The 13,174-nt window shown below is 56.8% G+C and overlaps 1 protein-coding gene across 11 annotated transcripts in view; it reads right to left on the minus strand.

Moving 5' to 3' along the window:
- The window catches only part of RIMBP2 (RIMS binding protein 2), a 96,811-nt gene that overhangs the window by 14,203 nt on the left and 69,434 nt on the right, over positions 1–13,174 (minus strand). For 9 of the 11 annotated variants that reach the window (XM_061561837.1, XM_061561836.1, XM_061561835.1 and 6 more), the window contains 14 exons: positions 12,718–12,827; positions 12,224–12,376; positions 11,583–11,762; positions 10,453–11,030; positions 9,698–9,947; positions 9,376–9,527; positions 8,543–8,997; positions 8,011–8,374; positions 7,126–7,284; positions 6,326–6,823; positions 2,785–2,917; positions 2,337–2,438; positions 1,625–1,776; positions 1,284–1,449 (listed from right to left, as the gene is read on the minus strand). In XM_061561837.1, the coding sequence (XP_061417821.1) occupies positions 1,284–1,449; positions 1,625–1,776; positions 2,337–2,438; positions 2,785–2,917; positions 6,326–6,823; positions 7,126–7,284; positions 8,011–8,374; positions 8,543–8,997; positions 9,376–9,527; positions 9,698–9,947; positions 10,453–11,030; positions 11,583–11,762; positions 12,224–12,376; positions 12,718–12,827 (3,452 nt within the window). The remainder of the gene's footprint in view (positions 1–1,283; positions 1,450–1,624; positions 1,777–2,336; positions 2,439–2,784; positions 2,918–6,325; positions 6,824–7,125; positions 7,285–8,010; positions 8,375–8,542; positions 8,998–9,375; positions 9,528–9,697; positions 9,948–10,452; positions 11,031–11,582; positions 11,763–12,223; positions 12,377–12,717; positions 12,828–13,174) is intronic. The other 2 variants (XM_061561832.1, XM_061561830.1) reach the window with 2 other exon arrangements.

A 13,174-nucleotide genomic window follows, 5' to 3' on the forward strand; every position in this document is an offset into this window, starting at 1 on the left:
ACCCTCCAACATTTCTCCACTACAGCGTTTTAACGTGCCCTCACCCTCCCTCGTGGCTCGGAGACACGAGGCCAACTTTGGCCTCTCCTGTGACTCGGGGATGCTGGCTGCATGCATGCATCAATCACAAGAGCTGGCCGGAGCCAGGCCTCCACGTGTGAGCGGTGGAGTGGTGGAGCTGTTGCATGGGTGCGGTCGCCCGACGGTGGATGAGTGTCGCCCGCGGTGCATGCACTACGCTCATGAATCGCCCTGCGTTCATGAATCGCCCTGCGTTCATGAATCGCACGGTGTGTCCGTGAACCGCGCTGCGTTCGATAACTGCGCTGCGTTCGATAACCGCGCTAATATCGTCAACCGCCGCACTCATGAATCACTTCGTGCTCGTGGACCGCGGCAAACGGGGCTTTCATGAACTGTGCTACGATCATGAAAGGCACTGTGCTCATGAACCAGCACTGCATTCATGAATCGCACTGTGCTCATGATGCGCAAATGAGTGTTCATGAAACCGTGCCGGGCCCGTGGATCGCACTGTGTTCATGATGCGTAAGGCAGTGCAATTCATGCCTCGTTAACGGATTTTGACACGATTATAAACGTACCCAGCTACTGTATTTGGTGACACACTCATACATATATACACTGTAGTGGATATATTAGAATTGTCATTTCATGCCATTCCATATCACGTGATATTTGAATCTGAATAATCTGGGACGTATAACTTTTTACGACGGTTAAACTTACTGTATAATACTCTACAGGCGACATGCCACACATCTTCACTTTTATTCAAATTTAATAACATTCCCGGACGTTTCATATGTGCACTATATATGTACATAAACGCACAGTGTACAGGTATCATGTATACAAGACAAACATTATTACCATGCTGAATGCATACACTATTGCTGTCAACGTATGAAATATTACTGCGTGGGTTTTCGCTGTTGTGTTCCACAGCTCTCCGACGTGTTTTTGGGTTGTACCGCGTATCGTAAATCTGCGGTACAAACCAAAAAACAAAACCTCTGCGGCGTGAACCAGGGCCTCCTGATGCTTCCATGTCAAGGCTGTCACATCCCATGGGATTGTCTCCTGTGATTTCTTATGAGACTGTGGCCCCTTAACGCTCAGCAGTTCACAGCACCACGGCCAGCGACTGGGTGCTCCTGGCCATGGTGCTGAAGCTAAGAGCTTCACAGGGGCCGTGGGGACGTCAGGGGGGGGGGGGGGGTAAATAACACGAGCGACCGAATCGGTCGCCTTCGTTTTACCCTTCCTCTCGACGCCGGAGTTGGGCGGCAGGAAGCCCTGCTTGAGGAGGTGCGACGCGGTCTCCTCGTCGGCCTCGATCTCAGACACCATGTTGCACGGCACCAGCCCCATGTGGCCCAGCGCCTCTCCGCGGTAGAAGCCGTCCCCGTCCTTCTCGCCGTGCACCTGTGGGAACGCGTACGCGGTACGCGCCGTCAGACGAATGCCCCGGCAACGTAATGGAAGCCGGGTCTGTCTGCCTTGGCGGCCCAGACAATATTTCTGCACCCGATGCTCTGGCCTGCTATGGCTGCCACCTGCTCCAGTCCACCAGTGGTGACCACGCGCGCAGAGCGCTCACCCTGATGATCTGCCCCTCCTTGAAGGGCAGCTCGATGTCAGCGGCGTCCGGGTTGGGGGACATCGTCATGGGGTCGTAGTCGAAGAGACCCACGAAGATGCGGAGCCTCCGGTGGTCGTAGCCTCCGTCCAGCTCGCTCTCCTCCCGCCAGCCTAGTGGCATGCAGGGACGCGGCAGCCGGGAACGACGACAACAACAATAACAACAACAAGCATCAAGAGGACTTAGTTATGATGAATAGTTACAGTTACAATCATGATTGTTACAGCTCTTTGTCAATCGCCTGCGCAATGAAAGCCTGTCCAGGCCGAGACTGAAACACAATATTAAAAAACAACTATTAATGTACTGCAAGATGCTTGTTTTCATAATCATACTGTACAATTTTGTTCCATCTTCCTTTAGAAAATTGTTAGAAAATAATCATAATATTTCATTACTAATTTATAACTAAATAATCATCAATAAAATACAATTCAACCTCGATCAATAGCACTGTCTGGCAACTACCGTACAATTTGGCATTTTAAGTTCATCACTTCGCAAAGCTGAAGTCGGGTTTCCTGTTGTGTTTTGTTATAAAATCTACTTTCAGAATTTCCGTGGTACGATGATGAACGGACGCGGGAGAAGGTCCTGGCAGAAGAGGCTCAGGCTGATGACGCTCGAACCTGGGTGAGCCAGAGGCGAGGTGCGCGGGGGGGGGCCTCACCTCTCCGAGACGGGCGGCCCCGGCGGCCCCCAGCGTCGCCGTAGTACCCGACGTCGCGGTCCGGGGATGGACGGCCCTCGCTGTTGCTGTCGCCGGTGATCTCTGCAGGGAGCAACAGTCGTCAGCAGTGGCTCCAGCAACCCTCACCGCCATCGCTAAATGACGTGCCGAGCAATTCTCACCGCGATCAGTAACACCTTTACAAATGTCCTTCGTTGTTAACATAACATCGTGAATAACTTCAATTCCCGTCACTGAATATGGTCCCAAGCAACCCCCCCCGGTCAACTATCATTATTTTTCAAAGTCAAAGTGCCTCCATGCCGGCTTGTGAAATTGCCGGATGGAGTGAGTTTGAGCCAAGGAGCTGCGACTGGGCAGAAGACTAAAGAGAGAGGGCGGCAGGGCAAGCCGGGCGAGCCGGGCGAGCCGTCAGTGCAACGCTCACCGATGGAGGGCACCGTCATGGGCCGTGGGTTGCGCGGCGGCGTGGGGTTGCGTGAGAGCGGGCGGTGTCCCTGCTCGGACTTCTCCAGCGATGATCGTCGCGACGCTCCGGACTGCGGGGCTCCTCCGTAGCCCTGATGGACAGCACGACGGCGCGCCGAGCGACGGTGAGCTCACAAACGGATCCCTTTGGGTTGCATCAGTTTACAGCACTGGGCGCAGAGACGATTCATCGGTTAGTATCGATGCTCGTGTTGAACGCCCCGTCCGTGTGGGAATAAATATTTGTTTCTGCTTTGAACGCGTTAAATGTAAAGGGTTGCCATGACCCTTACAGCCACTCGAGGCTGCTACATTCACTGTTATGTTAAAATGTGTGAAATCTTGAACTGAATCGCAGGCCTCAATTTCAAAAATCACCAGCAGAGAAGAATCATTGGACACTTTAGCTTGCATTGTCATGTTGCAGCCTTTTGTCAATCCACTGCTGGATGAAAGCCTCTCCATGCCATGTCAATCACAGGTGTTGTTTGACCATACTTGCTCAGTGCAGGTTGGTAAACGGTGGTAACCTGGGATGGGTTCAGACAGCGCTCGCCACTCGATGTTAGCTATGGCCAGGAGTTGTACGCAAACCACTGCACTACCGCTCCCTGCCCTAGCTTGTAGTACTCAATAACATTGCAATATCTCAGCCAAGTGTATTTCAACAACACAGACGTCACCTCCGTCGTCCTGATAGCGGTTGAAGTTGTACTGTGAATATAAATGTCAAGTATAACGTGTTTAATTGGCACTAACTATCACAGTGAGGGCAGCAAAGCAAGCGCACAGAAACGCACGAGCACAACACAGAATGGAAACGGTGCAGGAGAGCGGCGGAGATTTATAGGGTCGGGGTTAGGGTGGGCGAGGGTCGGGGTGAGGGCGGCAGAGGACAGAGGAGTCTCCACTGAAAGGGGCAAGGGGAGCCACTACCCGTCAGGAAACAGTGAGAAGCACAGAGCCACGTCCGCGTCCCCCGCATCGATTTTCCGTTCGGAGCGGTCGAACAATTGCGACGGGCGATTGTCCCGCTTGAACTTTTGCGGCCTGTTGCGGGTCGACACTTTAACCGTAAAGCCTGCGGGCCTGAGAGGCATTACAGATTAAAGTCGCCCGCACAGGGACACCGCTCCGCTGGCACCTGGCTATCCACTGAGAGCCGCTCAAGCAGGAAATCTTGATCCACGTCCTCCTCGCTAGCGGCGTGGTACCCTCTGTTCCAGGCTGCCGCCACCTCCGCCGCCTCCACCGCTCCTTCAGGCCCACACTGGCGGCCCCCGTGGATTGCCGCGGCCGCTGCCTCGCCCGCCAACTCTGCCTCCAAGCGGCGAAGTCGCGTCGAGGCCCTGGCTCGCCCTTCCTCGCCGAGGTCAGAGCAGTCGCTCGGCTCCCCCGCGCCCCGTCGCCCGTTGACGTTGCCACCGCCGTAGCGTGAGGGCGCCGTTTTATGGCGCGCCGGCAACCGAGGGAGCTTCCTGGAGCTGTGGCAGATGGCGGCGGGTGACCTGTCGCTCTCTTCCTCCGTGCCGTACTCGAGGCTGATTTCGTTGTCCTTGTTACCACCCGGGCCGCCGTAAGCATCCGCCCCGGGCAAGTGCAGCGGTGGGACGACGCTGTGGCCCTCCACCATCATCCTCCGCACGTACTTCGCCCTCACGTTGCTCACGTTGATGTTCTGCACCAGCTCGTACACGTGGTTGGCCTCTGACGGCACGCGCACTCGAGCGGCCAAATCCCTGCCTTGCTTTTTGGCCGACCTGGTGTCGCCTCCGGCCGCCGCCGAGCCGTCGATCCCGGCGGTGAGGCCCTCGCCCATCCGAAGCGCCCGGTCGAGCCGGAAGGCTTCGGCCGCTGTCAGGGCATCCCCGAGATTCAGGACGTCGCCGAGCTCCACGGCTTCGGTGAGGGGGACCGGCAGGGCCCTCGTCGTCCGGGGAGCCCTGGAGGACGTGACGAGCCTCAGAGCATCCTCCATCCTCATGGCCTCCCGCCGCCTCGCCACGTGTCGCTTGGCGTATTTGGCACGATCCAGGGAGCCGCCGGCGTTGACCCCGTGAGCGCCAGCAGCGAGGCCCGCGGCGCGGTTCAAGGCCTCGTCCACGCTCACGCTCATCGCGTCGCTCATTTTGAAGACGTCGGGCTCTGTGTCTTCCTCGTTCAGCTCTGGGATACTGAAGAGGTTCTTGCGACTTTTCTGACGAAGAGGCAGCGACAGTAGCCTCTCCAATGCCTCCTCGTCACTGTCACTCTCCTGGACCTTACGGTTCTGGTTCTTTTTGTGCTTTTGTAAAAAAATGTTGTTTCATGTTTTCCAGAACAGCATATTTGGTGTTCCAGTAGGTGACGGGATTTGAATTAAAAGCCAGCGCAAAGGAAATCAAGAAAAGAGAAAAAATTATAAGGCAAATTATTTAAAGAAAACATTGTAACATGCATGCAAAGAAAATTATAATCGTGAAAAAAGTGTACAGCAAAGAATTGACGGAATTTTTTTTTACAATCATGGGACCTCCTTTGCCAGTACCAAAATATAAGAATAGGTTTTTCCCCTTTTTTATGGCAACAAAAGTGAAACCTTTTTATAAGGAATTATGTCTGCATTAACCACAATACTTGTGGTCAGAATTCAAACAAAAAACACATTCTGATAATATATGCCTTGTCCTTGAAACTGATTGGGCCACACCAGAGACAACTTTCTTTTGAGCCTCATCTCAAACGGTACTCAAAGATAATGCACTATCAGAGTAATGAGAGCTTGGGGTGAGCATCTACATCATGGGACTCTGATAGTGCATTGTCTTTGAGCTGTACCCCTTTTGGCGTCCTCTGGTCTAGCACCGTTTGAGACGAGGCTCAAAAGAAAGCTGTCTCTTGTGTGAACCAATCAGTTTCAAGGACAATGCATATATTATCAGTGTATTTTTTGTTTGCATTCTGACCACAAGCATTGTGGTTAATGCAGACATGATTCTTTATAAAAAAAGGCTTCAGTTTGGTGTTTACACATCTTAACACCTGTTTTGTTGCCAGAACAAAGGGGAAAAACCTATTATCAATCCATATATTAATTATCAGTGTGTTTTTTATTGCATTCTGACCACAAGCATTGTGGTTAATAGAGACGTGATTCATTGTAAAAAGGTTTCAGTTTTGTTGCCAGAAAAAAGGTGAAAAACCCTATTCTTATGAATTTACAACTAAAACATGAAAAACCAAAATAGCACAAAGCTGTTCATTGGTCCCCGTTTGTATCAAATTTACACAGCGTTGGCGATGCACAGCTCGAATAGGACCTCTCAATGACAGCATCACCGTGTGACCTTGTTGGCTACCCACAGTACAATGCTGTCTGTGTACGCACTCCCACGAATCGATTGTAAACCAATATCGTGTTGGCCCCACGTGACTGCGAGCGGCACTCCGCTCCCGCTCACCGCTCGGCTCACCGCACCACCGGGTGCCCGCCAGCATCGACGCCGCGTGGGCGCGCTCACCTTATTTTGTCCGTGAGTGAGGCTGGCCCTCCGGCGGACGTGGCCGTCCTCGTGTCCCCGCTGGCTCTCCGAGTACATCTCCTCCTCCTCGTCCTCCTCCAGGATGTCCGAGAGGTCCGACCCTCGGCTGCTCTCGGTCACGTACTCGTCGGCCGGACCGCCGCCGCCACCGTCGCTGCAGTCGCCACCGCCACCTCCGCGACCGCCGCCGCCGCCACGCGCATGGCTGTACTCATCCATCGCCGGGTCGTAGTGGCCCTGATCGTAGTCGTCTGGTGGGGAAGAAGGCCCATAGCGGCCGTGGTGCGCTGTGCTGTACTCCTCCTCCTCCAGGTCATACTGCTCGTGCTGCTGGTGGTCGTACTCGTAGCACGGCTGCCGGTAATCGTCCGCCGGCACGCCCGGCTTGTAGTGTGACTTCTTGTAGGCCTTCTGCGAGCCGTAGTGCTGCTGACCAAAGTCGTCCTCCTCCTCCATGCTGTAGTGCTGCTGCTGCTGCTAGGACGACGACGACAAGCGCGATACAACGTGAATGTGACGAAGCTTTCACTGGATGTCTTACATTGATAACAACGTACTGTTAGGTGGAGCTCATGTGCAGGAGTTAGATGGTTTGTTGTATCACGAGATCGTGAGAAATGTTGATAGTGTAGGGAGGCCTTCAAGGGCTGTACATGTGCATCAACAATAAATCAGAATCGTAAATAATTAGAAAACTCAATTCACAATGCAGGAATTCGTGACCCCGTGACCCCACCTGGTGCTCCCAACAGAGTAGTCACGTGACCGTGCAAGCCCACCTGCCGCTCCCTGCGCGGGCCCTTGAGGAAATCCTCGACAGAGGCCCCGGGCCGCTTGGACGTGGGGGTCCCGTAGCGCTCCCCCCCTTCCTCCTCCTCCTCTTCCGAGTTCTCATCCCCCGGTCGCTCGCCAGCACTGAAGACCCCTCCTCGCTCCTTCTAACGGCACGGCAACCCCCACCGCGCAGGACAGGGACGACCAGTTACACAGTCGCCTCTACATTGCCATCACGTGCAAAGTCAGGGGCTCATGTCTTACTAAACGAACTCAAATTTTTATTTTATCAGGTAAAGCCCACTGAGCTATTATCTTTGGTTTAGACACGACCTGGCCAAAACGAAGTGTCTTAGCACGTGGGAATTTATAGCAGCCAAATACTCAAAATGCATGTTTCTAAATGTGGAAGGAAAAACGCGGAGGATCTGGAGAAAAATCCCTGTGACCACGGGGAGAACATGTAAACTACAAATATACAGGTGATAGGCTCGGGATAGAACCCATGACCTCCTGCATACCAGGCGAGACATTTCACATCTCGCCACTATGGCGCCCAAACCCCGTACCAATTAGGCTTTGAGTGGTGGTGCAGTGGTTAGAGCGTGGCGTTCTGATCCGGCCAGTTCGATTTCCAGCCACAGCTAACGTCAGTGCTGAGCGATATCTGAACTGGTTCTCAGTCCCCCCTTCCCCAATCCGCACTGACCAGCATGGTGAAGTATGGTCAAACAAGCCTCCATGACCAACACGGCATGGAACCGCCTTCGTCCAGCAGGAACATTAAATTATCACGCTTGGGTGCGTTTGTGTTATCCTGCAGCAATGTGTTAACCCACAATAACCCGCGTTAACCCACGGTAACCGTAGTAACGCGCGCTGCAGCGTGCCTTGTTGCGCTTGCCGCTCTTCTGCGCGGCCTCGTGGGCCATGGCGCGCGCGATGGTGGGCGGCACGTCGGGGTCGTCCGACCGCGGGTACGAGAGCGGCGCTCGCGACGACGACGACGAGGGCGGCCCCCTCGACTGGTCGGGCCTCGGCAGGGCCTTCTGCGCCACCTGGGAGCCATCCTGCCCCGCCGCTCCCACCAGGCCTGACGTGGCCGGCAGCAGGCGGTGCGGCGATGGCAGAGGGGACCGGCCGTTGCTTCCCGAGCCGCCACCGCCGCCGCCGCCATTGCTCCAGCGGATCTGTCCGTCCGTCTGGTTCGCCGAAGCCTCCTGCAGCGGCAGCGCCACCTCCGGAGCGTGGAGCCTGCACGAGACAGACAGAGGCGGACGCAGAGTTCAGGGTGCTGCGTTTCCTCTTCTTGTCTTTGCGCCAGTTTCACGCCAATGGTGTCATCGGCAATTTGTCAAGAGCACAAATGACCGGGTGAGGTGGTGAACGAAAGGTGTGAGCAGGTGCGTGGCGGGGCCTTGCCTCTCCATGGCGTCTGGCACCACCTGAGGGGCAGTCGGGAGTCCACGTCTGCCCGAGGGAATGCCCTCGGCCGGGCCTTCCCGGGGTGGCAGCGGCACGGCCGCGTAGCCCGGCACGCCGCACAGCCGCTGCGCATTCATCTGCATCTGCTGCACCTGCTGCATCTGTTGCTGCATCTGTTGCTGCTGCATCTGTTGCTGCGCGAGCTGCTGCTGCTGATGCTGCATCTGCTGCTGCATCTGCTGCTGCATCTGCTGCTGCTGCTGTTGCTGCTGCTGCTGCTGGCCTTGCAGGTTCTGCTGCATCGCTTCGGGCATGACGGTGGCGACGCCGAAGTGAACCGACTCGCCTTGCGGGGAGAGTGTCCGCACTGTGATGGTGCGGGGCACGCCGGCTGGGAGGTGCGACGGCTCCAGCACCACGTTTCCGGCCACCGGCGACGCCACCTCCATGACCTGTGAGAGGCACCGGCGCACGCGCGCGATCTTTATGTACGGCCCGCGACTTGAAACGCCGCATGGCGGAATGCTCGGCGGTCTCGGCCGCCCTGGGGAGTGGAAAAACTCGAGCACTCCACGAATTTCGAGTAATGGTGTCAGTCAATCTACTGCTAGATGAAAGCCTCCCCATCCATCACCATTTATGATGATCTTGAGATGTGAGGGGTCCACCTAGGATCTGCACACGAGCCTGCTTTTAATCCTGAAATAGGCAGGAGCATGCCGTATTCATGTGATCTATTCTAACATTTGACACTATGCGTGTAACAATCCATCCATTAAAATAAATTCTGACAACCACGGCACACGTCTTGAATCGTGCGTTTGAGAAACCTTCTGTCCGTCGGCGAAGATGGCGTATCCGGTGACGGGGGCGCCGTTGAATGCTCCGGCGGGGTCCGTCTGCACGGGCGTCCAGCTGACAGACAGGCTGCCGGGGACAGGCCCGGGCCTCACCTCCACGACCAGCGGCGCCAGGGCATGGCCTGCAGGAGGAGACGGTGGGGCGGAACAATCATCGGTCACCGCCGCCCTTCGCTTTTCTCACCGCAGCCAGCGCCGGGCAGCAACTTTGTCAGGGTTGCCTCCGTGGATTATTAATGGGCCGCCACTCATACGCGGAGGCTTCCGGCGCCACGTGCGCGCGCGCCGTTACCTGCTGGCGGCGTGGTGAACTCGACGACGGCGTCGCGGTGCTCGCGCTGCTCCAGCGGGAGCTCCCAGGGCGTGCGGTGCGGGCGCGCCTCCACCCGCACGCGGTGCCGCGTGCCGGCCCTCAGCCCCGTCAGTGGGCAGTGCCGGCGGCCCGGACGCACCACCTCCTTCTCCACGCCGTCCACGAACACGGCGTGCGTATAGTCGCTGTGGCTCGGCACCCACCACAGCTCGGCGCTCGACGGTGTCACCTGCGCCGTCGCCAGGGAACGGGGCGGGGGGCGAGGGGGCGAACGTTACGGACACCGATGGAGGACGAGGCCCCGCAGCCATTTGCCGATTGGTTCGTGAGCGTCTCCACTGTTGCGCAGTGAGAAAAGCGGCCGTAGGCAAGGCTGTCGCTAACCCTAACTCCTAAATCCAACCCCCAAGCCCTAAACCTTAATCCATATTCCTGACCCCTAAATATCAAAACCGAACCATAAAAACGAATTCCGAATCGTGCGAATAACCTCGCTCAAGCTCCTATTGGATAGGGGGGGGGGGGGGAGCAGCAGTGCTGTTGTGTGGGACGACCCAACATAACAGTGATTAACCCTTAACGAATCCACTATGATTGTGAAATTGAGTGATTAAGTGGGCGTGACTACGTTAAAGTGGGTGGGACTAACGGGGGAAGCGAGGGGCTGCAGTTCGAGATGTGTCCCGGTTGAGCCTGCCAGACATTTCGTAGATTTCCCCAACGGGCACTCTCACCTGGTGCACCTCGAGGCTCTGTGGCGCGACGGAGGCGCCACGGCCAACCACGGACGTGCACCGCAGAGGGTCGGAGAAGTACTGCAGCGCCGGCACGCCGTCCAGAGTCCCGCACGGCTGAGAGGGGATGGCACCGGCGGGGGCCAGCAGCATCAGGCCGCAGGCCACGGGGCCGGCTCTGGGCATCGGCGCGGGCGCGACGTCGCCACCGGGCGTGGGCGCGGGGCCGGCACTCGCGGAGGGTGGCATCTGCTGCTGCTGCTGCGGCGGTTGCGGCACGGGGCCAGGGAACTGCGCGGTGATGCTCGCCACCGTCTGCACACAGACGCGGTACGCGGCGCCGTCCTGCGCCAGCTCCAGCTTCTCGAGCAACGCGCGCGGTCGCCGGCCGCCGAACCTCACGACGGCGCGGCGCTCCCCGTTCACCGACACGGCGTAGCACTCGATGCGGCCCGTGAAGCCCACGCCGGGCCCAAGCGGAGTGGCCGGCGGATCCCAGCCGACGATGACGCTCTTGGCGAGCTGCTTGATGACGCTGATGTTGCGCGGGTATGGGACGCCCACGTACTCGGGGTCCACTGTGGCGGCGGCAAGCGACGCGAGCCACCGGACAATCCAACGGGTGGTGGGATTGGAACCACGGGGAGGGGACGGAAGAGATAGAATGGTGAGCGTGGTCACAGTTTTGCAGGTTGACACCCCTGCCTAGGTGCACGCACACCGCACATTTCTTTTGGAGTTTTGCTTTAATGATTGAATAACAATACAACCACTTTGTCAATCCATTGTGGATGAAGGCCTTCCCACACCATGTCTGTCGTGGGGGTTGTTGACCAAACATCACCACGCTGGTCAATGTGATGATGGTAAAGGGGAGGCCCAGGACAGTGAGAGATGGTAACAGCTTGGGGAGGCATTCATCCAGCAAGCGGACTGATCATCGTTGATGATCACGATGACAAATTTCCTTGGATGTTCGACAGTTTGGTTCCCAAGCCCCCAACTCTTTCCCGGTGTAGCCTCCACGTAGATTGAAACAACGAACAAACCCCGACACACGGCAGCAAGGGGCGCAGCGTCACGCGTTCTGCACCTTGCCTGGGGCAAGGCGGGGGAGGTTTTTGTCTCACCGGACGATTGCTCACACGCGTCCGTCGTGCCGCCGGCGCCACTGACGTCGGCGCCCCCGTGATCGCCGACACCCAGCCCGTTGCAGGACTTGCCGCAGGTGCTGCCGCTCAGGCTGGAGTCGGCACGGCTGAGCTCCACGCTGCCGGCGCTGTGTGGCTCCGAGCCCCGGCTCCGTTCTGCTGGCGCGCGGGGCAAGTCCGCCGTGACACAGAGAGACGGAGAACGATTGCATCTTATTACGTTGGCAGGAAGTTGCCGCGGCGTGATGGCTCGCACGCTGGATTTGCAACGCTAGAGGGCACGCTATTCGAATCCAGGCTGAGGTTGCTCATTTACTAAACCAGCTTCTCAAGTGAAGCGGGGTGTCAGTCTCGGCCTGCCGGCCCGATGACTGCATTAAATGGTTCGGGCATCAATTTGGCAAAATTTTAGCTGTGAGAGTTAAAAATTATCGATTTGTCGTACGCTACGTGCGACTCTTTGTCGCAAGGTTGGCGGAAAAGTGCTGCCCCCCGCTGTGTGGAACGGGGTGGTCACTCGAAGAAGGGATCTCAGAAGTAACCGGTCGGCCCCTTGCTGTGGCCGTGTGCTCCAAGGATTTGCCCCCATTTCTTGCGGTGCGGAGGGAGTGGCCACGCACCAGCTCGGCCGTCGGAGTCGCGGCTGCGGTTTGGAGAATTCTGGGAGAGGTCTCCGAGCTCGGGGGACCCGGGGAAGGCCGACATCTCGTCGTCGCGCACGCGCTCGATGAAGTTTGACGGCACCAAGCCCCGGCGGCCGTCCACGAGCTCGCCTGGACAGAGCCACGAACGGCGCAGCGCACAACTTTACAAACGACGCGTCGCAAATACCAATAAATAAACCCGTTATCAAAACAACAACAACAACAACGGAAAGTTCAGAGCCACGTGTTGCTCAAACAAGCCCGGGAGAAAGCTCACCGCCCATTTACAGCAGAAGAGCACGTTCTAATGGTGGGGGGGGGGGGGGTGGGCAATCACTCTTAACTTCGCATGGAGCGGTATTGATTTTGTCAACCCTCAAGAGCTGAGTCGAGTAGAGGCTGTGGATGGCGTGGGTGGGGGGAGGTTAGAGGTTTGGGGGGATAGAGGATGTGGGGGGGTGAGGGCTGACCCTCGTAGAAGCCGTCCTCGTCCATGTTGCCGTACACGTAGAGGTACTCCCCCGCCGTCAGCGGCAGCTCGGCCTCCGGGTGCTCGTTGGGGCCGTGGAACGGATTGTAGCTGCGGAGGAGCGGACGCAGAGAACATGCACGGAGCACACACCAGGAGCATGCACACACGCGCCGGGGAGAGCACACCAGCGCACGCGCACATCACCGCGGGCACATCACCATGTGCACAGTGGCACGATTTCCTCTCTCACAATAAACATCTCGTGGCTCTCAGCTCACTCCCAATGGCTGTGAAAGCACGGTTTGGTGCTTCAACATATACTGACGGAGAACACTGCACTTGAAGACCCACAGGCTAAAACAATCAAAATATTATTTTTATTATTAGGTCGTAAAAACCGAAGCTTGCCTCGATATTTTTTTAGTACCCGCAATCAACCACAATCGCATATAATA

This window comes from Lethenteron reissneri, chromosome 28, assembly GCF_015708825.2.
Source record: "Lethenteron reissneri isolate LAM-NWPU_2019-01 chromosome 28, ASM1570882v1, whole genome shotgun sequence".
NCBI classification, from domain to species: domain Eukaryota; kingdom Metazoa; phylum Chordata; class Hyperoartia; order Petromyzontiformes; family Petromyzontidae; genus Lethenteron; species Lethenteron reissneri.